At 34.7% G+C, this 27116-nt stretch overlaps 1 protein-coding gene across 2 annotated transcripts in view; it reads left to right on the forward strand.

Annotated features, from left to right (window-relative positions):
* Window positions 1-256: 256 nt before the first annotated feature.
* The window catches only part of Lmln (leishmanolysin like peptidase), a 101762-nt gene continuing 74902 nt past the window's right edge, over window positions 257-27116 (forward strand). The window contains exons 1-9 of one of the 2 annotated variants that reach the window (XM_047564847.1): window positions 257-581; window positions 10162-10259; window positions 11175-11205; window positions 12255-12337; window positions 12845-12962; window positions 17022-17200; window positions 21342-21447; window positions 24006-24100; window positions 26898-27015. In XM_047564847.1, the coding sequence (XP_047420803.1) occupies window positions 387-581; window positions 10162-10259; window positions 11175-11205; window positions 12255-12337; window positions 12845-12962; window positions 17022-17200; window positions 21342-21447; window positions 24006-24100; window positions 26898-27015 (1023 nt within the window). In that variant the 5' untranslated portion in view covers window positions 257-386. The remainder of the gene's footprint in view (window positions 582-10161; window positions 10260-11174; window positions 11206-12254; window positions 12338-12844; window positions 12963-17021; window positions 17201-21341; window positions 21448-24005; window positions 24101-26897; window positions 27016-27116) is intronic. The other variant, XM_047564846.1, reaches the window with a different exon arrangement.

The raw sequence follows: 27116 nt of genomic DNA on the forward strand, positions 1-27116 counted from the left end.
TACACTATAAAATATTTTGCAGCTGTATATATGTCCATTTGCGTACCTGGCACCTAGTGATGGTAAATACCGTGAATGAATTAAAAGGAGTGAAAACCTGCCTTAGTAAGGACACCCACGTACTACACCCGCCTACCATTCATCCGCTAGCCTTTCCGGTTCCCACAGCGCAACTCACGTGAGCCGTTAAATAGCATTTATTGGCTGACTCCGCGCAATGAGTCTCGGCGGACACGACCCCGGCTGTCGTCTTGTAGGTGACGCTAGCCAGTCGAAAAACGGCTTTCCTGCGGCTGGTCCCTCCACCTGCCCCGGGCGGCGAGGGGCGGGGCTGGTCCCGGGCACAGAGGCGTCACGCACTCCATGGTAACGACGCTCGGCCGAAGATGGCGGCCGAGTGGGGTGGAGGAGGGTATTGCTCCAGATCAGGCCCGGGTCCTAGCCGGTGGAGCTGGAGCGCTTCTTTGTGGGTCCGCGGCGTCTTACTCCTGTTGGGCGGCCTGCCGGCAAGCACCACGTCTGTTCCCGTCTCCGTGGGCACTTCGCCTCCCTGCCGGCACCACGTCCCCTCCGACACTGAGGTAGGGCGAAGGAAGGGCGGGAGCTGGCCGGGTGAGAGTAAAGTGATAAGGGAGAGTCACAGTAGAGGGTAATGATCCCGAGAAGGTGTTCTGGAAGAGAAAGCGAAATTGGGACGGAGACTGAGCGCTTACAGGGCTGGGACTGCTATCAGCTCCCGACACTCTGCAAAGTGGCCGAGTTAGGCACTGAGCAGCCTCACGTTCCCGTGTTTAGGCGGTAGTCCCACAGTCGTGGTTTTCACCCTGAGTGTGCTTCTGAAGCACTTGTTAAAACGAAGATTGCTGTCTCGTCTCCCCCACTTTCTGACTCAGTAGGTCTGACATGAGTCCTCCGAATTGGCTAAAATAGTTCCCAAGTGGATGATGCTGCTTGTCCAAGGACCACACTTTGGGAACCACTGATCTAAAGATTTGGGGAGAAATTGGTAGGAGAGCCAGACAAAGGCATTGGAGAGATGGTAAGGGTTTTCTGAAGACAAAAATTCAGGTTTCTTTTCGTTATTTAATTACTTTACTTGCTTTAATGCTGTTCCCCCCGCCCCCCCCGCCCCCGTCCTGGAAGTGCCTGCCTTCTTCCCACCCAGCTGTTTTTTTGTTTTGTTTTGGGTTTTGTTGTTGTTGTTGTTGTTTTACCTGTTTAAATCCTTTCAGCTTCAGTTCAAGTCTCAATTCAGGCATTTAACCATGTATTGTTTTGTGGTAATGACTTATTTTTCAGGCATGTCTTGTTTTTGCAGTTAAGTTGTAACACTCCTTGGAATAAGGTTTGTATGATATACTTTGATTCCTTCACAGTACTCAGCTCAGAGGTGGACCACAATCATTCTTTTTTTTTTTTTTTTTTTTTTTTTTTTTTTCCCTCTTGCCGTACTGGGGATTTAACCCAAAGACACTCTACCATTGAGCTACATCCTCAGCCCTTTTTATTTTTTATTTTTAGACAGGGTCTTGCTAAGTTGCCTGGGCATTTCTTGAACTTGGGATCCTTCTGCTATAACCTCCAGAGTCACCTGGATTACAGGCATGCCCGACCCAACCTCTTTCAGCCGTTAGTAATCAGAATTGAGGAAAGGAGGAACAGTACCTAAGGCAGGGCTGCATGTTGTGATTGGTTTAGGTTCACCCAGAAATTTTCATTTTAACCCAGATATCTAAGCTCACTTATTTTTCTGGCAGTTTCCAAAAATGTTATGCATACTGTTTGTAACTGAATTTAAGTTTTGCAACTGTATTTATGTATTATAGCTTTTATCATGACTCTGCATTTTGACCAAATTAGTTTCTTTAAAAACTCCACAGAGCCCTGCACTTCTCTCTTTGAATCTGGGTTAAAATAAGAGAAAGTAGTTCAAAAAACCACAAAACCTTTTTGCTAGAAGGAACCTTAGTAGCTGTTTTCTTCTGGTTATCGCCAGTGTACAGATCTCCAACCTGGGGGTTTTTGGGGTGGGGGTTGGGGTGTTTTTTGTTGGTGGTGGCGGTGCTTGTGTGCCAGTGATGTGTGATGCTGGGGATCAAGCCCAGGGCCTCACCTATGCTAGACTAACATCCTAACACTGAACCATAATCCCAAACCCTCCAATTTGTATCCATACCCGTAGGGTAATTTTTATCTCTAGAGGCAGCCCTTTGTTTTTTGGAGACGATCATCGCCAAAGTCCTTTTTATCTAGCTGAAAACTTACTGATACTTCCCAATATTTCCATTTCTGCCTCTTGACTGAACAAGGTTAATAGTGGAAGTACTTCAGATATTAAAAGCAAGCTATTAAGTTCTCAAGTGTCCTCATCCCTAATAAATTTCCTAGTTCTTCATAGAGTTTATAATAGCAAGTTGCCCTCATCATTCTCCTTGTGTTAACCTGGACAAAAAGTAAGGGTGTTAACTGTTGATTGTAATTCATCGTGCTCATGCTAGTGACTACACAAACCTCTGTAACATCCTACAGGAAACCACTTGCAACCTTGTGTGTGTGTGTGTGTGTGTGTTGTGTGTGTGATGGTGGTGATAAAATACAAAACCCTTTGACTTATTTAACCTGCCATCAATCAAAACTTACACATTTTTACTTTTTATTATATTAAAAAAAATTTGTTAAACCTCCCATGGTTCTAGTTACTGGTTATTAACATTCTGCCATTCTTGTTTCATATACTTCCAGTCATTCCCCATCACCCCACTTGACTTATTGTTATTATAAAAGGTTTTTTTCTGTAAAATTTGCATGTATTGACAAATGCATCCATGTAAAATCCATAACCCTATCACAATATAGAACTTTTCCATCATTCCATTAAGTTCCCACCTGTCCTGTGCCAGTTAAGTCTCTCCTATCCACCACAGGCAACTTGTGTTCGAATTTTTTTAAAACAGCAGGTTTATTTTTCCAGTTCTAGAACTTAATTTAAAAGGATAGAATTATATGATCTGTACTCCTCTGTGTCTGGGTCCTGCTCACATCTATTTCTATGAGATTCATGTTGTTCTATGTGATAGTAATTCCTTCCTTTTTATTGTTAAGTATTCTTCTGAATGCCTGTATCATAATTTGTTTTTGCATGGTCTCAATTATTTCCAGTTTTGGGGTATTGTAGATAAAATACATCATTGTATAAGGGCTTCTGTAGATATGTATTTCATTTTATAAATACCTACAAGTGCAATTGCTAGGTCAGAGGGTAAGTGAATATTTAACTTTGTAGAAAATTACTGAATCTTCAAAGTATTGTACCGTTTTACTTTCCCACTAGCAATGTATTAGAATTATGATTGCTGCACATTCTCACCAACAGAGGTCCTTTTTAAGAAGTGTTTGCCTACCCACCAGCTCATAAAGACATTCTAGAAACATTTTCCAATACTTTTGAAACTATGATTCATTCTCAAATTGATTTTTATTTTTATTTATTTTTTGTGATGCTAGGGATTGGACCCAGGGCCTAGCATATGCTAAACAGGCATTCTACCACTGAGCTACATCCCCAGTCCTTTTTTAGTCTGAGAGAGTATCTGGCTAGATTACTAATACTGGCAAATCTGTAGTTCCCTTGCCTTAGCCTCTGGAAGTCCACTATATCCACCTGGGGTTTACTTTGTACAGTTATTTTTGTTTCTGTTATTTCATTTTTTTGTTTGTTTGTTTTTGGTGGCACTGAGGAATGATTCCAGGACCTCCTTCATGCTCCCTCACTGAACTATATCCTCAGTCTTATTTATTTTATTTTGAGACATGGTCTTGCAAATAACCCAGGCCGACCTTAAAATTGTGATCCTCCTGCCTCAGTCTCCCAAGTAGCAGGGATTACAGTTGTGTATATCGTGCTTATTATTTCCTCTTTCTACTTATTGTGAATTTACTTTGCTCATATTACTAGGGGGAAACTTAGGTCATTGTTTTTTAAGCCCCCCCACCCCTTGCAACTTTTAATTCAAAGATACAAATTTCTTTTAAAGGCTGGCGGCAGTAGAGTGCTTGCCTAGTGTGCTCCAGGCCCTGGTTTCACACATAGACACACATATACCAAATAAAGAAATTTCTAAGTAATACTTTAATTCCTCCCCACAGATTTTGCCACATTATATTTTAATTATCATTTAGTTTAAATGTTTATTTCCCTTGACAATCTCTTTATCCATGAATTATTAAAATTGTTTAAAATGTGTAATTTATAAATATTCAGTTCTTTTATTATTGATTTCTAATTTAAGTATAGAATAGCCTCTATAAGACATCAGTTATGAAATTTGAGGTTATTTTATTTATAGCTTAAACTATGTTGTAGCCTATTTTTTTGTGTATATTTGTAAAGAATAAATGTATGGTTATTGAGTAGATTTCTATACATATGAATAAGGTGAGGCAATAGTGTACTTCATATTTCCTGTATTCTTAAAATTTTAGTCTAATTGTTAAGGTCTTAGTCTTTAAGATTATAGGTTTGTTTCTTTGTTTAGTTTTGTCAGTTTTGCTTCATAAATTTTGAATCTCTTTTAATTAAATGCTTTCAAATTTATAATTTTTTATGTCCTTTTGATGTTGTGACCTTTAATCATTTTGTCTGTTATTAACTATAACCATTTCAGCTTGCTTATGATTAAAGTTTACTGGTTATTAAAGTTTACTTGCTTATGATTAAAGTTTTCGGTTATTGTGTGTGTGTGTGTGTGTGCTTATGCATTTTAGGTAATGTTTATTGTCTTTGTGTGTGTGTGTGTGTGATACTAGGAATTGAACCAGGGCACTCCATCCCTGAACTATTTCCCCAGTCCTTTTTCATTTTTTATTTTGAGACAGTGTCTCACTGAGTTTCCAAGTCTGGCCTCAAACTTGACATACTTCTGCCTCTACCTCCCAAGTCACTGGAGTTACAGGCATGTTCCACCAAGCCTGACACAATATATATCTTTTGTTTATTACATCCATTTAATGTTAATATTGCCTTATCAAACAGACTGGGATTCCAGTGTTGAAAAGGAGTGTACACCCTTGCCTTGTTCTTTATTTTGATTATATTTTGTTCATAATTTTACATCCGTATTCATGAGGAATATTGGTTTGTAGTTTGGTTTTGTTTTTCTTATAATACATTTGAGTTTGGTCTCAGAGTAGTGTTGACCTTATAGAATGAGTGGGGAAATTCCTTCCTCTTCTCCCCACTACCTCTTTTTTAAGAAACAGTTTGTGTGGAATCAATATTTCTTCTTCTTCTTCTTTTTTTTTCTTTTTTTCTTTTTTCTTTTTTTTTTTTTTTGGTATAAGCCGTTGAACCCAGTGGGACTTAACTACTGAGCCACATTCCCAGCCCTTTTTAATTTTTGTTTTGAGACAGCGTCTCGTTAAATTGCTTAGGGCCTTACTACTGGCCTTGAATTTGTGATTCTCCTGCCTCAGCCTCCTGAGTCACATGGATTACACACGTCTCTGCCGCCATGCCTGGCTTAATCCCTGAGCTTTTTGATATTGTTGTAACTATATGTATTATAAACATCATTATTACAGATTTTTTTATAAGGTTGTAACTACATATAAGCCTCATGATTACAACTTTATATTTTTTTCCTTAAAAAAATTTTTTTTTGTGGCACTGAGGATTGAACTCAGGGCCTTGTGCATGCAAGGCAAGCTCTCTATCAACTGAGCTATATACCTGTAAAGAAATTAAAACATAAGAAAGATGTGTATATTTGCATTGAGGGTTCCCAAGACCACTGCAGATTTGGTGTTGTGCTCACTGAACTCAGCATGTAATCATGCTCACATTTAGGATTTATTTCAGCGAAAGGACATAAAGCAAAATCAACCAAGCATAAAGGATTATTATTCAAAGACTAGAGTAAACCAGGCAAAAAGTTTTAAAGTCCTCTCCAAGTAGGGTTACATAGGTCTTGCTCAATTCCTTCAGCAGTGAACTGTGTCAATATGCACAAAGTGTTCCCTACCAGTAAAGCTCATCTTAGCCTTGGTGTCCAGGGTTTTTATTGGAGGTTGGGTATGTAGGGATGACGTATTATGTAGAGATTATTTTAACCACTGAAATTCCAGACTCCTGAAAATGAGGAATTGTTCAGCACTTTTTTACACAAGCACTTTAATTAGAGTGAGCCACCCTTATTCAAGGAAGTTTTAGATCAATATAGGGACCTGCTTGTCATTCAAGTTCCCAAATTCTAGTGGAAGGTCAATCTTGCAAGCAGGCCTTTTTAGAGATAACAGTCTCATTCCTGCTATGTTAGCTCTTCTGTTCAGTAGTCTTTTATATCTCCTGAATATTTACTGTTTCCAGTGGCCTTATGCCTTCCTCCAGAACCACATTAGCATCTGCTTTCACTTCCATGAAGAAATACCATAAAGAACTTCCTTTAGCATTTTCTGTAATGTAGGTCTGCTGGTGATGAATTCTCTATTTGCATTTTTCTGAATTGCCTAAATTTCCTCTTCACTTCTTTTTTTTTTTTTTTTAACTCGGGGTCTTGATGTGTTGTGTTCATGGGCCTTGAATTTGCATTCCTCTTTCCTTAATCTCCTGCGTAGCTAGGATTATAGGTATATCCTACCATGACTAGCTTTCTCTTCATTTTTGCAGTTTCAGTGGTTTTAGACTTACGTGTTCAACATCTGTTTTTAGCCTTTTAACAATTGCTTCATTGTCTTCTGGTCTCCATTATTCTTGATGAGAAGTCAATACCGTTCCTATTTCTCTTCTCCTGTATATAAAATGTTGTTTTTCTCTTACTGCTTTAAAAAGTTTCCCTAACTTTCCAGTGCTGTAGTCTCTGAACACTTTGCTGTAGGTCTAACACAGGCCAGTAAGGTTCTGACTTTTTTGCCACTCCAAGAGACACAGAACGAGAAGTGCCTTCGGGCAAATAAACATGCAGATCTCAGAGATACAATTGCTATATTCCAAGAGCAGATATTTCCAGGTTGTGCCTGGTTTTTAATTGTTTGTTTGGGTTTGGGTTGTTTTTATTTGTTTTAGTACTTTCAAATAGTATTTAAAAAATATTTTGTCCATATTTTATAATGTGTTCTCTATAGGGAGATTAGTCATATTAAGCTACCATTCCATTTCTGGAAGCCACCAGTTCCCAATGTCTGCATCTACAGATTACTGCTCTGCTTCATATCTCTGGTTCTGTACTTCCATAATTGTCTGTTGCATTTAAGTTCAGAGATAATAATCCCTATTTCGTTCTTTCAGGTATTTCTCAAATATCACCTCCCTGAAACATCTCCTTATTGTTTCTTTAAGTCTGACTTAAGTGCCCTCCTTCTGTGATTTTTATTTATTTTGTTGTGGTAATTATTGGATTTATTTGTCTTTTGTTACCTTTAGGTCAGGGACTATATGGTTTATATTTGAATCCAAGTGCCTATAACAGTGCCTTGCATATGAAGGCATATGATTTTTAAAAATACTTTTAGTAGTAGATGGACCTAATACCTTTATTTTATTTATTTATTTTTATGTGATGCTGAGAATCAAATCCAGTGCCTCATATGTGCTAGGCATGCACTCTTCCACTGTGCTACAGCACCGTCCCATCAATGTATTAATGTAGTACAGCTGTAGCCCAGTGGTTGAGCGCCTATTTAGCATGAGCAAGATCCTGGGTTCCATTCCCAACACCTAGAATGAATGAATGAATAAATAAGTAAATTTGTTAGTTTTGGCTATTTGTTGAATTCTTTTTTTTTTTTTTGCGTGGTACCCAGAGCCTTGTGCTTGTTAAGGCAAGTACTCTACCAACTGAGCTATATCCCCAGCCCTTGTTGTTGAATTCTTTTTGAGTCTTGAGTCTGCCTTTCATTTTTAATATATTATGGATGCAAAAGAAAATAATTTTTTTACTGTTGTTTGCTTGTGTTGTGGTACTAGAAATGGAACCTAGGGTCTCACACCTGCTAGGCAGGTGCTGTACCACTGAGCTACATACCCAGCCCTTTTTAAAGAATTTTATTTCAAGACAGGTCTTGCCAATTTGCCAAGGCTGACCTGAAACTTGCAGTCCTCCTGCCTCGGCCTCTTGAGTAGCTGGGATAGGCATGCATCACCACCTTCAGCTAAAAAAATGTTTTAATGATTTTATACTATTTTATCCATTTTTTCATATTAATTTCATTAGTGTCAACTCATCCTGAAGAAAGAATATTGTGTTTCTCTTTCCATTTTCTCTGTTTTTAGTTTTTGAAGGTTGATTGATATATGTTTGTGTTTTAGGCACTGTAGATTGTAGAGCAGTTTAGAAAAGTATACGGTTAATTATAATACAGTCTAGATAATGATGTGCTATGTAAATGAAACTGTTGAAGTTAAAGGAAGGTGAGATCATTTCTTTCAGAGAGGATTTTAGGAATGTTTCATGGGTCTCACATGCTACAATCTTTTTGCTGGAGGAGGATACTAATTTATGGAAGAGGAGGAGAGACCATTCCAGGGAGGGAAAAGCATAAGCAAGCATGAGTAACAACATGCACAAAGGAAGAGGCAAAGAATCACAATTTGTGTTCAGAAAATACCAAATAGTTTAGTTTCTCCAGAGATAAGTAGTAGGAGAAAGATGGAAGAAATTGTTTTAATGAAAATATTATAGTGAACATTTTTTGAGCATTTATTCTACATTAGTCAGATTTATGTGTGTTATTTCATATTGTTTACACACAAGAAAACTTGGTCACAGAAAAGTTAGGTAACTTACCTAAGATCACAGAGTTAGTAAACATGGTGGAGCCAAGAATACAGTCCTAGAAATTTAATTCTAGAATCTGCATCTTTAACCACTGGCTTCTAGAGGGCTTTGATATATCAGTATAAGGATTTTAGTGTATAGGTTTCTTAAAATGCAATTGGAAATACCATATCCCTTTGCTGTGCTTAGACATTTCTGATGGCTTTTTTACTAGCTATAAAACAGTCTGGGGCTAGGGCCATGCCTCAGTGCTGCAGCACTTGCTTAGCATATACAAGGCCCTGCGATCATCCCTAGCACTGAAGGAAAAAACAGTTTGTTATCTGGAGAGGTGGGTTAGAATGAAATGAAAAGGGGGGAAAGACTAGAGGCAGGGTATCAGGCCAGTAGTGTGGGCAATAGGGATACCTTTGATTTCTTATATATCATTAGGTCAAAGGCATACAAGTAGAGCTGTTTTCTATAAAACATAAAATTCCATTGTCTTTTATATAAATCTTCATAAACAATATAAGAAGAAAAATGTGACTGTTCATTGCTAGAGTTATAAGAATGGAGTAGTATATAGCTTACTTTTAGTTGAGCTAACACATTTTTTTCTGTAATTTAAGAGTTGCGTAAATTTTTTTTTCTTATTTATTTATTTGGTACCAGGGTTTAATCCCAGGAGTGCTTAACTACTGAACCACATCCCAAGTCCTTTTTAAAAATTTCTTACTTTTTCATTTTTTGAGACAGGGTCTTGCTGATTTGCTTAGGGCTTCTCTAGTTTCTGAGGCTGGCCTTGAACTTGCAATCCTCCTGCCTCAGCCTCCTGAGTCACTGAGATTACAGGCATGTACCACTATGTCTGACTAAGAGTTGAATAAAGTTTTGATACTGCTGCCACCTTCCTTCTCTTTTTTTCCTCCCTTTAAAAAATTATGGAAATGAGAAAAATTCAAAGTGAAACACTCTTTTGCAAGAAATTTTTGTCCTCTTTTTAGAATACTTTAAGATACTTTTAATCTTTCCTGAAGACTCAAAATCAACAAAATTGCAATAAGAAATACAGTAAGAAGCTACAGATAAGCGGCAGAGAAACCCAAAACCTTTTTGGCAGCTAGTATTACTGCAACAATTTACTCATGTTACTCAAGTTCCTAGTATTCTTCTAGATGATAGAAGTTGCTTGGGAGATATTTGAGGTTCATGAATGCTGAAATCATGGAATATGAGGCAGAGGACTTTTTTGCTAGATATAAATTTGAAATTTGGTTATTAATTTTAAGTTTGGATCTCAGTTGACTAATAAAATGGATATATTTTATTATATATAAATTCTGTCTCAATAAAGAAAAATATGTACATCTTCTAAAAAATTTTTTTTCAAAACTATTCCTTTTTCTAGGTCATAAATAAGGTTCATCTTAAGACAAATCATGTTGTAAAGAGAGATGTTGATGAGCATTTAAGAATTAAGACTGTCTATGATAAAAGTATTGAAGAGTAAGTACACTATTATTTTTTCATCTTTTTATTGTTAATCTAAGTATTAAAGATTTTTCTTCTGTTGCCTGAAGTGATAAAGTTCATAGATCAAACTTTTTTTTTTTGTTTTTTTGTTTTTTTGTTTTGCGGTAGTGGGGATCGAACTCAGGGCCTTGTGCTTGCGAGGCAAGCACTACTACCAGCTGAGCTATCTCCCCAGCCCCTAAAACTTTTAAAAAGGCCAGTATAGCTTTAAGATGGAATTAATCAGGGGCTGGAGTTGTGGCTTAGTGGTAGAGTGTTTGCCTAGCATGTGTGAAGCACTGGGTTTGATCCTCAGCACCACAAAAAAATAAATAAATAAAAGTATCGTGAGTCCATCTATAACTAAATATATATATGAATATATAAAAGATGGAATTAATCAGAAGATGCTTTTTAGTCCAAAAAGCTGAAGATCATAGGAAATGATTAAAATCAGTTCATCAGGAATACCTTAAACAGATCAAATGTGAATCCTCCTGAATGTTATCAATAATAGATCTGGAAGGCCAATAGTACTTGGAGGAAATACTAATATAAACTATAATAAGAAAGTTTACCAAATTATTAACCAGATTTTAACCTAAGAGGGGTCCAGAAAACAGATGAATTATAAGTCTGTAGTAGTTTATGAAGAGCTATTAGGGGTAGTTTGTCTTTTCCTCCCCTTGACATTCCCAGATGAATGAGATAACATATGATCATACTTAGCACTGTGATTTGGCACAGAGTGATCCTCAAATACTCATTGTGGTAAATGGAGATTTTGGGGAACAGGTACTATATGTTTCCATATAGCATTCCTTGGGCTCTTGACTGATGGAATCTGAACAAATGAGAGTGCTTTGCCTCAAAGTGACAAAGTCTTATGTTTTATGTCATTGTTTTCAGGTTACTTCCTGAGAAAAGATACCTTGTAAAGGTATGTAATAGATATTTAGGAATTAGAATATTTAAAATGAGTATATGTTTTTATATGTAAATTCTTTTTTTATTTTTATTTTTAAATTTTTTTGCAGCCCTGGGAATTGAACCCAGGGCAGGCTACAACTGAACTATACCCCACCCCTTTTTATTTATTTATTTTTTTGAGGCAAGGTCCTGGCAAGTCGCTACTGGCCTCCAACTTACAGTCCTCCTGCCCCACTCTCTCGTATAATGTATAAATTCTACTTCAATAAAGAAAAAAATACAAGACTTTTTTGTGAATGATTAAATAAAAGATGTTGGTAGTGAATGTATTTATCATTTTACCAAGTAATTTTTGTTAGGCACTAAATGAAATTTTGTCAGTATTTGGCATGAAACTAGTTGCCTTATTTTATAATTGATACTAAATCAGTCTTCTCCTTTTTTACTTCTTTCTCAAGTTTTTGGAACAAGGCATGCTGGGTAGGGTGAAAAAGATAACTTTTGAAAAACACGGAGTAAACCTTTCTTTTTGTGAGAATGTTCATTTTTCTGAAGACTGACCTGATAGTGTGATACACCAAAGTTGTTTATTAAGATGCTTAACTTCATCATGTTTTTAACTACAGAGTCACACACACACACATATACGTAGTAAGCCAATTCACTGTGAGCTACAGGAATTGGTGAGTTTACACTTAGATTTTTTTAATATAAACTGCCCACGAGAGAGTCTAAATTGGTCTCAAACTTGAAGTTATCTAGATTAATAATTGAGATTTACGTTTTTTAATTTTTTATTTAAATGGAAGTAAGGAAAGAAGTTTCTGCCTAGTGTTCTTCTTTTCCCAACCTCAACTGGAGAACAAGGAAATTTCTTTCCACCTATTTACTCTTTCCCTATCCACTGCCACACAACCTTTGATTAGTATTAGTATTCCAGAATTGTAAGGTTTTTCTTTCTTGTCCTCTCAGTCTTATATACTGTGCTTATTTTTTAAACTATAATTTATCCCTTGACTATAATTCTGATTGTTTTTTTTTTTTCAAACTATTATTTAGAACAAACTTTTCCCGCAAGCTATTTCTTATCTAGAGAAGACTTTTCAGGTTCGTAGACCTGCTGGCACCATCTTACTTAGCAGGTAAGTCACACTAATAAACATTGATTGTTTTCTTCATTCATTTAGTTCTCTGCCCTCCTCATTCTACCAGTGTGACGATGTATAAAATTTATAGTACAATATTTTATTTTACTTGTTCTTAGAGACCAAATTAAAACATATTTAAAAAAAATGAAAAAATACCTGCTGGATAAACATTCTTTCCCTAATTTTCCATTATGTGGTAGCCTATAGGATCTTTTCCAAGGGTGGTATTGTTTCTCTGTTCCCCAAGCCCACTTTATCTCTTCTTCACATGGCTATAGTAGTGGCTTCATGAAAGTATTTGGATGCTTGAAAACCTAGATCAGAGGGATTCCCCCAGAACTAGAATTCCTTCTTAGCCTACTTTTGTAACGTAAACAGTAAACTTATTAGTGAAATAACGTAGCAGCTACCAGTTTATTGCATTGTTTTTAACTGCTATGAACTATTCTTTTCTTACTCTTATTTTTTGTATTTAAACTTTAATATACAAATGTACCAAAGACAATGTGCAACAAACCAATACCTACGGAAAGAAAATGATCCGCATAGATACTGTACTGGTGAATGTGCACCATATACAAAGTGTGGACCAGTTATTGTGCCTGAGGAACATCTCCAGGTAATTCACCCTGCTCTTAGCAATGTTTTTTACTCTATAGCCTAACCATGGGAACACATTTAAATCTGTTTCAGCAGGAATTTTTTATAGATTCAAGTATAAAGCCTTAGTAACTTTATTTTTCTACTGAAAGTAATCATGGATATGCTGACTCTGTTCTTTCCTTTCTTTTTAAGTGCATTTAATGACATTTCCTTTCATTTGTTTTCTTTACCATTTATCTCTAAAGTGCTGAATCTGTTTAGCTTAGAACTTTATCCTTGTTTTCCAGAACATCTTTGATCAGTTATATAGCTTACCTCCGTTTTTTTAAAGGGGCAGTTTGATATCTCTTAAAATAAAAAATAGTATGCTTCAACCTGACCTATACATTTATTCCATAAAAATATTAATAACTGTGTGGGGCACAATGGCACATGACTGTATTCCCAGCTACTTGGAGGGCTGAGTCAGGAAGATTGCTTGAGTTTATGAATTTGAGACCAGCTGGAGCAACACAGTGAGGCACTGTCTCAAGAAAAGAGGAAAAAAACTTATTAACTATCTTATGTGTGTTAGTGAATACACTATCTTATGTGTGTTCAGGGGTGTTCTTTATAAAACTGTAGTATACATATGTAGGTTATTAAATTATGTTATAACCATATAATGGTTTGTTATAGAACAAAGTAGATCTCTATGTACTGACTTGGAAAGATATTTAAGCTCTTAAATGAAGAAAAAGTATCAATATGTTTTATTTGAAAAGTGCAGATATGCATATGATAAAAATTATGAAATGGTCTAAAGGAATATGCACATTAAGAAATCTGGATAAAATCAAAATGTTAATGATTTCCTTTAAGAACTAATGGTAACTACAAAACTTTAGTGATAAAAACTACATGCTATCATAAAAATATACATGAAGACCAGTGGAACAGAACAGAAGACACACAAACAACCCATACAGATGTAGTCACAGTCATCTCATCTTTGACAAAGGTGCCAAAAACACAAGGTGGAGAAAAGATAGCCTTTTTAAACAAATGGTGCTAGGAGAACTGAATAACCATTTGTAGAATGAAATTAGACCCCCATCTCTCACCCTGCACAGAAGTTACCTCAAAGTGGAGAAAAGACCTAGGAATTAGACCAGATACTGTGTAATTCAGAGAAGAAAACAGGGACCAATACTTAACATATAGGCAAAAACACTGACTTTCTTAATAAGACTTCTGAAGCACAAGAAATAAAGCCAAGAATGAGTACGTGGAATGACATCAAATTAAAAAGTTTCTGCACATCAAAGGAATGTGAAGAGAGAGCCTACAGAATGGAAGAAAATCTTTGCCAGTTATCTTTTAGACAGAGGATTAATATCCAGAACATATGAAGAACTCAAAAAATTTAAAACACCAAGAACACAAATAACATAATCAATAAGGGGGCAAAGGAAATAAAGACATTCTCAAAAGACGTAAGGAAAATGGCCAAGAAATATATGAAAAATGTTCAACATTTTTAGCAATCAGGAAAATGTAAATCAAACTATATTGAGACTTCATGCCACCCCAATTAGAATGGCAACCATCAAGAATGTAAATAATAATAAATGATGTAGAGGATATGGGGAGAAAGGAACACATAAATTATTGGTGGGACTATAAATTAGTATAACCATTGTGGAAATCAGTATAGCAATTCCTCAGGAGACTAGGAATGGAACCAACATATGACCCAGCTATTCCACTCCTCAATGCTTATCCAAAAGAACTGGAATCAGCATACCATAGCAATACATGCATTCTAATGTGTATAGAAATGCAATTCACAATAGCCCTGTTAGGAAACCAGCCTAGGTATCCATCAGAAGATGAACTGTTAAATAAAATGTATCTATACACAATGAAGTTCTATTCAGCCATAAAAAAGAATGAAATGGCATCATTTGGTGATAAACTGATAGAACTGGAGAACATCATAATAAGTGAATTTGTATAAGCCAGACTTAGTTAAGAGTCCAATGTTTTATATGCTGAAGCTAGAGAGAAAAAAAGGGGATCTTATGAAAACAGAAAGGATATCAGTAATGTAGAGGTAGGAGATCTGAGGGGAGGGGGAAGGGGAAAAGGGGAAGAACTGGGGAATAAAATTGACCGAATTATGCTATATGCATGTATGAATATATCACAGTAAATCCCATTTTATATATAATTATGATACATCAATGAAAAAAAGTACATGTATATGTTTATATTGTAAATAAATAGAAGGAAGACCAGAAGAATAAAGGAAGGGACACAGGGGAGGGAGGACAGGAAGGAAAGGGGAAGTACTGGGGAATGCATTAAAACAAATTGTTTCATGTATATAATGACATGTTACAATAAACCCCACTATTTAGTTATAATATACTAATAAAAACACAAAAAGGAATTGGATGGTAGGCACTTTTCTTTGTTAAGTTATATATTTTTGTGATGTTCTGATTTTTCATATTGAGAATCTATTATACTTGTAGCAGAAAAAATAGAAAATTTAAATGTATATACCAGAAAACAAATTCATTATACATATAGACCTGAAAATATTATTTTCAGGTACATCTGTTTTCTCTAATTCACTGCATTCTTTTATTACTTATAGAAAATGAATACAGTAGTAAACATTGACTTTATAACCAATATTAACCATATATTTTAAATTAGATTTCTTTTTTTAAAGTTTTCTTCTTAAAGTATTTGAAGCTAAGTAAAGGCTTCTATAACACTATGGGATGGCACCTGTATAATTTGCTTGTTTAGTTTTTATTTAATTTTTCAAATTCTCTTGCATAAAGAGCTTTAGGGACACGTTAAAAAATTTAAACAAATTGTTGATTGTATCCCTATCTCTTTTGCTAAGGCATTTGCTAGGTATTTTAAGACTAATTTCATTAATTTTTTCTAAGGGTTTGTTCATTGTTTTTAATTTTCTTGGCTCTTCCAAAGTTCTACTTCCTACTTTTTGAAAGTTCTGATTTTTTTTAATTAAATAGACAATCATGAGAAAGAATGCTTAAAATTGTAACTTTTTTGTAATACCAACTATTAATAGGTTAAAATAATTGAATTTTAAAATTATAAAGATATGTTATAGAAGCAAGAGTAAACAGCTTATACTTTCTACTAAGTGAAATGGGAGTGTCTGGTTCTTTTGTTTTTGTTTTTGTTTCTTTCTTCTTTGTGCAAGCATAGCTTCACCTAAAAAAAATTTACTGATTTTTTTTCTAATTGTAATTTGAAAAGTCATAGTAAGATTTGCCTAGAAAATACTAGAAACAAGTCATGTTACTGCTGAGAGGGGCAAAAAAAGAAAACTAGAAACAAGGGTAATAATTACAAATGACTAACTTTTTCTTTGTATGGTTTTGTATGATCTAATTTTTTAACAAGCTACATGGATTTCTTTACAATAGGAAATGTATTTCCATTAACTAAAAGTTTTTTATTAATTAATTTTGAAATAACTATAGATTCAAAGAAAGTTGCAAAAAGTACATAGAGGACATTACTCAGTGGTAGAACACTTAGCATGGTGAGAACCTGGGTTCAGTTTCTGTCACCACCAAAAAAAAGGCATATGGAAGTTCCTTCACTAAGTTTTAGGGTTTTAAAACCTTTTCAGTTTCCATCTTTTCTGCATCCTTGTTTTTTGACCATATTTATAAATAGAATTATTTGTTTTCGTTGAGTTTATAGATTTATGATAATTTCATAAAGTAGAAATTTTAGCCAAATTTAAAGTTAGAGATAGGGTTTTTTTTAGGTTTTGTTTTGTTATTGTTTTTTGTTCTATTTGCGATGGGTTTCTCACTATGTATCCCAGTCTGACCTCAAACTCAGCTCAAGCAGTCCTCCTGCCTGAGTCTCGAAAGTGCTGGGACTACAGGCATGTGCCACTGCTTGTTAAAGTTTAGGGGTAATAAATAAAAGTTAATAATACCATATTTAGATATATATTGGATTCACTCTAAATTTGTCACTTCAGCTAACCACATCTCTGTTCTGATTTTGCTCTTCACCCTCACGGGTGCAGCAATGCAGGGTTTGCCGAGGGGGTAAGTGGCCTTGTGGAGCAGTGGGTATGCTGGACCAAGAGGGTGTCCAGGATGCAGACTTTGTCCTTTATGTTGGTGCTCTGGCCACTGAGAGATGCCGCCATGAAAACATCATCTCTTATGCAGCCTACTGTCAGCAGGAAGCAAAAATGGACAGGTAAAGGTTCCTTTGAGATTTGTTTTATAAGATCTAATAAGGGAACTCTTAAACCTTATTTTTATTGTTACCATTATAGGAATCTTATATTTGACAAATTGCCTCTACTAGTAAGAAATAACATGCTGCCTGGGTTTGGAAGGGTGTCCCTCTGATAGGACTCTTAATCCATAGTCCCTATGATAAGACTGTTATTCATATGGTAATAGAAGTTTTCTGGTCAGAATGAAAGAAAAGTAAAAAATTTCCTTTGACTTTTTCTTCTGCCTTTCCTCTTTCATTCTGATCCTATCTTTTTTGCCCATAAACTCCAAAGAAAAAGTGAATTTTCTTTCAAGGTGAATACGTCTGTAAAGAAACAATTCAGTTGTTAATTGAAAATAATTTGTTATATCATTTATTTCATATGCTGCACTTAGCTCAATCATCACTTAAAAATTCAGAAACTTCTTTTTTTTTTTTTTACAAATGATTTCAAAAAATTTCATGGTAAAGCAGCCTAACCTTGAAATGAAAAGTTAGTGTGTGTATGTATATGTGTGTATATATATATATATATGTAAGATTGCCTGTCTTACACCAAGCAAATCAGTTCAAAGCAGTAGGAAACTGACACATGTCTCAGAATTGATGGTATGGACATTCTCAAATTTAAGAGAGGGTTCTATGACTAGTTCATGTGCATGTAAGGACTATGCTGAGGTGTAAAACATTCACCTATTGATCAAAAGACTCCAACATAAGGAGCTATTTCTCTTCTACTGATGTAATTTACTTAAAGGAAATATAGGAAACTTGGTTGATTGAATCATGTAGACAATACAAAGAAAATGCTGGTATATGCTTCAGAATCATATTGTCAATCTTTATTTATTTATTTATTTATTTATTTATTTATTGGTACTAGGAATTAAACCCAGAGGCACTTTACCACTGAGCTACATTCCTAGCCCTTTTAATTTTTTATTTTGAGACAGGGTTTTCCTGGGCCTTGTTGAGTTGCCCAGGCTGGTTTAGAACTAGTAATCCTCCTATCTCAGCCTCCCAAGTCACTGGAATTATAGGTGTGCGACACTGTGTCCAGCTTGTACTGCCAATCTTGAAGGTGCTTAAGGAAGTGAAAATAAACAGTATGCATTATGAAAAGCAATCTCTTAGTATGCTAAGATGTAATTATTGATTGGTGAAATCGACTCAAGTCTTTAGACTGAATGTTGAGAAAGCTAAGCATCAACTCTTGAGTGTATTGCTGTAGAAAAGTATTGTTTTTGAATATTATGTGTATCCTAGTGTTCTTTTTTTCCTCTGAGAAGCTGCTTTTAAATTTATCTCTTATAATTAATTAATGGTGTCTTAATATCAATGAAATTTGCTAGTTGAAGTATTAAATGAATAAGTTACTTGATAAAATTAGATATTTTCTTAAAGTGGATATCTTTAAGAAATATACTTTCACAGTAATAGTGCTGTAAAATCATGATTTTTATTTTAACTAAGCTATATGTATCAAATACAAAATCTTTTTTTGAACATACTATTTCATGTCAAAAGAACATTGCAAAGGGGTACATGGTGAAAAGTATGTTTTCCTTCTGTACCCTCCAGTGCCCCAGTTCTTGCAGCCCTCTTCCCCCAATTCTCAGGAACTGCCCTTATTGATCTCTTATTTTTCCTCCAGCAGCAATGGTTTTATATTTGCTAATTCAGTGTTTGCAGCAACTGTATAGAGTATAACCTCTGTGAATAGTAAGAATCAACTGCATATAAAAAAAAAAGAACATTGCAAAGCAGAGTACTTAATATGAGTGTATATTTGTTTAAAAATCTATGTATATACTTGACCGTGTTAAGAAAAAAGTCAGAAATATAATTTTAACAATGAAAGTCTCGCATTCAAGGAACCCTAAGTCCTGGGCACACCAGGATGACTGATCATCATAAAATGGATGCACGTGATATTGTTTTGGAATTTAGTAGTATACAACAGGTAATATTTACTTTTTTCTTTATAGATTCCTAAATTATGTTAATATATACCTTTTTCAATGAGTTTTTATTACTTTTCTAAAAGACCCATTCAGATGAACTTTATATATTCAAATAAGAGAGATATCTCTGGAAAAGTGAGAAGGATATGAAATCCTGGGTTGAGTCTAGGTTAGTTAATCTCATTTCAGCATCTCATAATGTAGAAAGTACCTAAAGTGTCTCATTGTCTTCTGCTGAGAGAATTCAACATAGGAGTCCACAAATGAGAATTCCATAGGTGAGAAGAAGTGTGTTTCAGTGTCATTGTTATGTTTATTTATAGCTTCATTTATTTACAGCACCTTAAAGTTCGGTTCACATTTGATATGAATGAGTAGCTAAAAGAATAAATGTTCTTTGTTCCATGACTGTGAAGCTACTAACATCTAGGGAATGATTTTGTTTTTTTCCGAGAGTAGTATTGATGTTGATAGAAGGAGCAGTACAATATCTTCAGTATTTCATTTTTGAATCTTTTTGAAGAACTCTTCCTTCAAAACTGGCATATTGCATGAATTCATTCCATGATTGTTTGAATGCCTACTATGTTGCCAGCAGAGGAGGTGAACAAAATAGACATGTGCACCCACCTCATGGAATTTACAGGTTTCAGAAGGAGACAGATATTGGTTTAAAATATAATTGCAAATATGTGATTTATATTATACTTTGTAGAAAAATACTTTGTACAGGATATTGTAACATAAAAAAATAAAAAGTGGAGATATATTTAGTTAGTTGAGCAAGGAAAGCCTCTTTGAAGAAGTGAAATTTAAACTGTGACCTGAACATTAATAGACTTTACCCAAATAAAGAGGTTAGAGAAAAAACTTTAGTTAGGAAAAAGCATGTGTACATGTTGCTGTCAGAGGCCACTTCAGTGGACTCTCTCATCTCTCCAAGATGAGAGCTTGGAGAGGCAGAAGGACTGTTTTATTGTAAGTGCTGCGGGAAGTCCCTGAAGTAGCCACACGTGGTGATACATGCCTATAATCCCAGTGACTTGGGAGACTGAGGCAGGAGGATTGCTAGTTGAGACCAGTTTCAGCAACTTAGTGAGATCCTGTCTAAAAATAAAAAATAAAAAAGGGCTGGGCATGTGGCTCGGTGGTAGAGAATCCCTGGGTACAATCCCAGAGTGCAAAAAGCAAAAATAAAAAGGAAGTCCTCGAAGGCTTATAAGCCTAGCAGTGACATATTTTATATTTTAGAAGTCACTATGGCAATGCTTTGATAAGTAAATTATCTTCATACTTTTTCTAAGTCTGATGCTATTAAGTATAAAGAAATATACTGCTTTTTTATTTAAATAAGGTAAATCTTCTTTAAAAGAGGGAAATATAATTGGTAAGATTTGTGGTATTTCTGTGGCAAATGTTAGGAAAAAAATGTAGAAGAAAGAACCTTCGTGTTCCTTAGCATTGTCTTTTTGCCACAACTTTTGAAAGACAGGTAGGTACATGGTGGAAGTGATTTAATCACTCTAGGCTCTGTGTCCTAGAGTGGTCTTGAACTCTCCAGTTCTAGGCACACAGAGAGATGTAGAAATCTGTAGATTCTACAACATGTAGAACTTGAAAGAGAATGGGAAGGTAAAAATATGCATGTGAATGTAGGCATTTTGGGGGGGCAAGAGGAAAGAAAGATGAAAATTAAGAAAGATTCAGCAATTTTCAGCAACCTGAATCATTTATTGCCCCATTATATATATGGTTTTCCTGTCTACCTAGTTGTCTCTATGCCTGAAAATATAGGGAAATCCTAAAAATCGAATATGGACTTTGCAATAAAATTGTATTAGAATGTGAGTTTTTCAGTTCATAGCTTTTTTTTTTTTTTTTTTGGTATTACATATTTTAATTTGTACCAACATATAATCAACTGACCATATATCCTTTATGGAAATAGATACTCCTTTGTCATGCCATAGGAAAGCAGAGGGTACATGTCTTGAGAGTAAAAGACAGTGAAAGTTATCTATAAAATTACATTGGATATTAAACAAAGTTTTTTTCTGTCCTTGAGCAGTTTTTCATAGAGAAGCATAGATTAGTAAATATAGTAATAAGTATTGTTCTGGAATATAATAAAAATTCAATGTCTATTTTAACAGGCCAATAGCAGGATATGCTAACCTGTGTCCAAATATGATCTCTACCCAGCCTCAGGAGTTTATTGGGATGCTGTCCACAGTGAAACATGAGATTATTCATGCCCTGGTAAATGCTGTTACCTACTGTCCTTTCCTTCATGCTTTGATTTTCTGCTTATACTGCCTTATTTTGAAACATTTTAAATTTTAAGAAATGTGAATTCTTACTTTTTTTCAGTAAAACCTGATTAATTAGGTCTCTATGCTAATAAATAATTTTTAATGATTAGGATAATGGGTAGATTGAATTTTGCTATCTAATATAATTAAATATTTGATCTAATCAATAAATATGACTTTTTGGAAGAATGATCAATCTTCTTTAGAAAAGAATTTAGTAATTTAGAAAAATTTCCTTTCCTCTAGAATAATTGATATGCTGATACAGCTCTTAAGAGAGCTCATTTGTAAAAGCCCTCTTGGTATAATATGGGCTTTCTTTCTCTTTTTATTTTGTGTGTGTGTGCGCCTGTGTGTGGTACTAAGGATTGAACCCAGGGGTGCTCTACCACTGAGCTATATCCCTAGCCCTTTCTATTTTTTGTTTTGAGACAGGGTATTATTACCAAGTTGCTGAGACTGACCTTGAATTTGTGATCTATCTTTTCTCAGCCTCCTGAGTTGCTGGGGTTATAGGCGTGTGCCATTACTCTGGGCTATTTGGGCTTTCTAAATATGTATGTACTAACTGATTCAGAACGTCTATATTCCTTTTCCCCAATATGTCCAAAATAATTTAATTTTACCACATGCCTAGGGCATTTAAAGAAGTTGCTTAAAACCCTAGGAAATGTTCTGATACTATTTAAGTATGTTTAGGAAATGGAGGGGAACAAAATACACTTGTTAAGAGAGAATGGATCACACAGATGTAGGTATGAATTTTCTTAGCCGTATGATGAAAAATCTTTGGAATTTGGGGCAAATTAGTTAGCCTTTGGTAGCCTCAGTTTCATTTATAAAATGAAGTAAATAATGGTACATACAACAATGAATTTTATTTAATGAAGGTTAAACAAGACAATACATACAACCGGTGTAGCACCATGCTGTATGTAGTAAGCTAGAATAAAATTTGTGGCTATCATGTTTGACCTTTAAATTATCAAACATACTAATTAACAAGGTAAAACTAATATAACTAGATAATAGTCATGTTCTTCACATAAGAAGACACTAAAATGAAATGTCTGTTTTACCTTTTATTAACAAAGCAAGTTGCTGGGCATGGTGGCACATACCTGTAATCGCAACTACTTTGGAAGCTGAGGCAGGGGGATCACAAGTTCAAGGCCACCTGGGCAACTTAGACCCTGTTTCAAAAATAAGTCTGGGGATGTAGCTCAGTGGAAAAGTACTGCTAGGTTCAGTCCCCAGTACCAAAAAAAAAAAAAAAAAAAAAAAACACACACAAAAAAAAACAGGCTTGGGTATGTGTAGTTCAGTAGCATAGTCCTTGCCTAACACAGGCAAGACCCTGGGTTTGATTCTTAGCACATTCACCAAAAAAAAAAAGAGGAGGGGAGGAGAGGAAGAAGAAACATGTAGGGATAAAAGTATAACCTGGACTGCACTACTCATTTTGGCAAACCTTATTGACACAGAAGCAAAGAATTATATCAGCAAAGAAAGTTGGTAAGGAAAAGTAGGTAATCGCTTATAATTAATAGCTTACAATCCTGAAATTTATAGGTTCAATACCCAGTACCACAAAAATCCTGAGATTTATGAATAAAGAGTACTAAAAGGTCTATGAGAGTGTATAGCTGTAACGGAGTCCTGGGCTGCTGATAGCCATGAAAATCCTTTAGGCCAGGCGTGGTGGTGCACACTTGTAGTCCCAGTGGCTCAGGAGTCTGATGCAGGCTGAGTTCAAAGCCAACCTCAGCAACTTAGCAAGGTACTGAGCAACTCAGTGAGACCCCATCTCTAGATAAAATATTTTAAAAGGGCCGGAGACATGGCTCAGTGGTTAAGTACCCCTGGGTTCAATTACTGGTACCCAAAAAAGGAAAATCCTTTAGCAAGAAAATAGCAATGACTACTACCTTCTCAGAATTAGAGAAGAGGATATGGTTAACTGAGTAATAATTTATTTCTCTGTGTATTTGATCATGTAGAAATATACATCTTCACAGTAATTTTTAATTAAATTCATCTATTTTATTTTAACCAGTGTCAGGCTTGACTATTCAATTCAGGGTACTGCTTTCATTGATGGGTTCTCAAACAAGGAAGAAGGCCAAAATAACTTTTAGAAAGCAGACAGAGGAATTAAAAAACACAGCAAATGCTCTTTAGTATGTGACTTAAAAGCTGTAAGTGCCTAGATGTATTATAGCACAGTAATTGCTATTCATAGTATTTATACTGAAAGTAATTTTAAAATACGTAACACATTTTGGAAGAACTTGCATTAAATGTTTTCTTCAAGCAGTTAGAATTTGGAATTCATAAACGTGGCCCACTGAATTATAGTCTAGATGCAGCCTATGAGAAGTTCCTGTATTGGCCTGATATTTTATGTATTCATATCAGCATTCTTTTTTGATAGCAGACATGTTATGCTATCTGTAATCAGACTTGATATTTTCACATTAAGACATTTCATACTTTTTCTTACAGGGTTTCTCTGCTGGGCTGTTTGCATTCTACCATGATAAAGATGGAAATCCTCTAACTTCAAGGTTTGCAGATGGTCTCCCACCTTTTAATTACAGGTATTTACTATTTTTATTTTCTTCTTTTAGAGGATGCTTAGACAAAAATCAGAATCATAGTATGTTAGGTGTTAAATAACAGTATCTTTATCACTAACCCAAGGAAACTGTAGATAGTAAAACAAGATTGGATCATTTAGCTTCACGACTTATTCAAAGAGCCAGGACTCTTTTCACTATATTGTGACTTACATTACCTTATAGTACAGTCAGGCTGTGGTAAAATGTGGGTTGATTATATTTTGCCCTTTTAACAATCATTGCCTATGCATGGCAGTGTTTACATGTTAACTGATATTTTGTTTAGTTTAGCAGATTAGTGGTGATCCAGAGGTTCAGGGCCTAAAATATGCCATTATGAGAAATACTGAAAAGGTTTGTCAAGAATTTTATAGTGGGGCTGGGGATTTAGAACAGGGATATAACATTTACCTAGCAGGTTCAAGGCTCTGGGTTTGATCCCAGCATTGGTTTAAAAAAAAAAAAAAAAAAAAAGCATTTTATAGAGAATATCAGTCATAGAACTATAACCATGCATTTATATAAAAAATGTCTATATTAAGAGCACTTGTCCATAAAAACACTTGTGTAAAATATTCATCACGATTTTATTGTTAATAGTAAAATCATATAAACCACCCAAAATATAAAACTTGCATCAGCAATAGAATAGGTAAATAAATTACAATATAGTCACATAACTGAAAACTACATAGCACTAAAAAAGAAACACTGTTGGTTGGGCTCAAAGGTAAAGTGGGTACATATGAGGCCCTGGGTTCAATCCCCAGCACCAAACAAACAAACAAACAAAAAAGAACAAACTATTACCATATGCAGTAATGTGAATTAATTTCACAGATATAATGTTGAACAAGTCAAATAGTCCAAAACTGTTTTGCATTGACATTCAAAAAAGGTCAATGATAAAAGATGAATGCTTTTACACATTAGGGGGCAATCTGTTAAATACCATAAAGGTAGCTTATATATTATACAAGGAAACCTTCCAGTGGTACTGACCCTGTTCATATCTTTATTAGGGTAGTGCTGTATAGGTGTACATTAAAAAGTTAATCAATTATTACATTTATGATTTGTTATTTTATGCATATTTAACTTCAATTACAAAGACCTAGTAAAATAGTTTATATTGAATAAATGTATTATATTTTTAGAATACATGTAAAGAAATAAAAATTCTAATGTAGAAATAAATGATTTCCTTCCTAGATTGTGTTAATTTATTTGGTAGTATGGTAAAACTGATTTTTCCTAAGAATTTTGGTCTTTATGAAAAACATAAATGATAAAATTGGCATTATCTACATAGTGATATAATATAAGGAGTGGAGAGATACCCACAAGAACTTATGTGAAGCTGATAATTTGTGAATTCTTCCAGTGTAAATGGAGAAAGTAGAGTAATAAATTCCCCTGTTGTGCATATAAACAATTGGATCCATCTAACCTATTTATTTGGAGAAAATCCTAATCTTGGACGTGTGAATGAAGAAGAGGGTATTGGAATGATTAATAAGGCATAAACTTAAATTTTCAGCCTGACTTTGTTCACTATTTATGTTTAAACCTTGCCTTGCCATGGAAAAAGATGAGGACTTAAAAATAAACTCTGTAAGCCATGGGTAGGTAGGTGCACAGATATATGATACAAAAATATTTTTTAAATTATTAATTGAAGAATTGAGGAGATAAAATATGGTATAAAGATGTTTACCATGTAGTTCTTTTAACAGTTATATTTTTGAAATTTTCATAAAATAATATTGGGAAAATACCCTATTTATGTTCATATTTATTGGTTAAAAAGAGATTCCTGGGAACAGTGATAGAAATAATCTAGGATAAAAGCTAGGAAAAAGAACTTTAGAGGGAAAAATGAAAATCCATCATAATTTCCTATAATAAATAAGTATATTACTTTTATAGTATTGCTTCTATTTATATGGGATAGATTTCCCAAAGTGGGTTTGCTGATAAATCTACATATACTTCATATCTTAACAAAAACTGCCATATTGCTTTTTTAGTTATCTGTTTGTATTCTGAGAATAGAACCCAGGGACTCACATATACTAGGCAAGCACTCTACAACTGAGCTACTTCCCGCCCCATATTACGTTTTTGAAGATGTGGCCAAGTGCATGATGATGGCATGAATGCTTGCTACCAATAATTGAATATTATAGGTCATTTTTTAGTCCTATCTGATGAATAAAAGATGTTAGGTCATTGTGTTTTCAGGACTACCAGTGAGGTTTTATATCTTTGGTTGTTACCTTTTGTTTTCTTTGTCCAATCTTTTGGGTTAGTTTTGTTTTTCTAATTATTTTGTATGAGTTCTTTATAAACTAGAAATATTAATCCTTTTTCATGTATGTTGCAAATATTTCTCCTACTGTGTATCTTTTTACTTCTTTTGTCATGCATGCATGCATACATGCAAGTGGGTGACATCTCTTTATCTACAAAATAGTGCTTACAAGCCATTGTTCAAAAGATTAAATTAGAAAATCCCTTTCATGGCTATGGTATGATGTAAGTTCTCAAATATTTTCTTTTCTTTTTCTTTTTTTTTTTTTGAAAAAGGAAAAGTGTTTTATTGCTTTGCTAGCAAAAGAGAAACACAGGGACTTCCTGTCTCAAAGGCTCTGATTCTGCCCATCAGCAAGAACAGGGGAAATATTTTAATTTCATATTGATATTCATTAATACTTTTATATTTAAAGTGGTAGTAAATTTGCAGAAATGACTGTCTTTTATTCTGTAATTGCAGTCTTGGATTATATCAGTGGAGTGATAAAGTAGTTCGAAAAGTGGAAAGATCATGGAACGTTCGGGATAATAAGATAGTTCATCACACTGTGTATCTCCTAGTAACACCTCGTGTTGTTGTGAGTATTACTGAACTTCTTCATGTCTCATGAACCATCTTCCTTCATTATAATCCTTTCTTTATTAATCATTACTGTTTAAGAACTTATAATTAACTTTC

The sequence above is a fragment of the Sciurus carolinensis genome, chromosome 9, assembly GCF_902686445.1.
Source record: "Sciurus carolinensis chromosome 9, mSciCar1.2, whole genome shotgun sequence".
Lineage (NCBI taxonomy): Eukaryota > Metazoa > Chordata > Mammalia > Rodentia > Sciuridae > Sciurus > Sciurus carolinensis.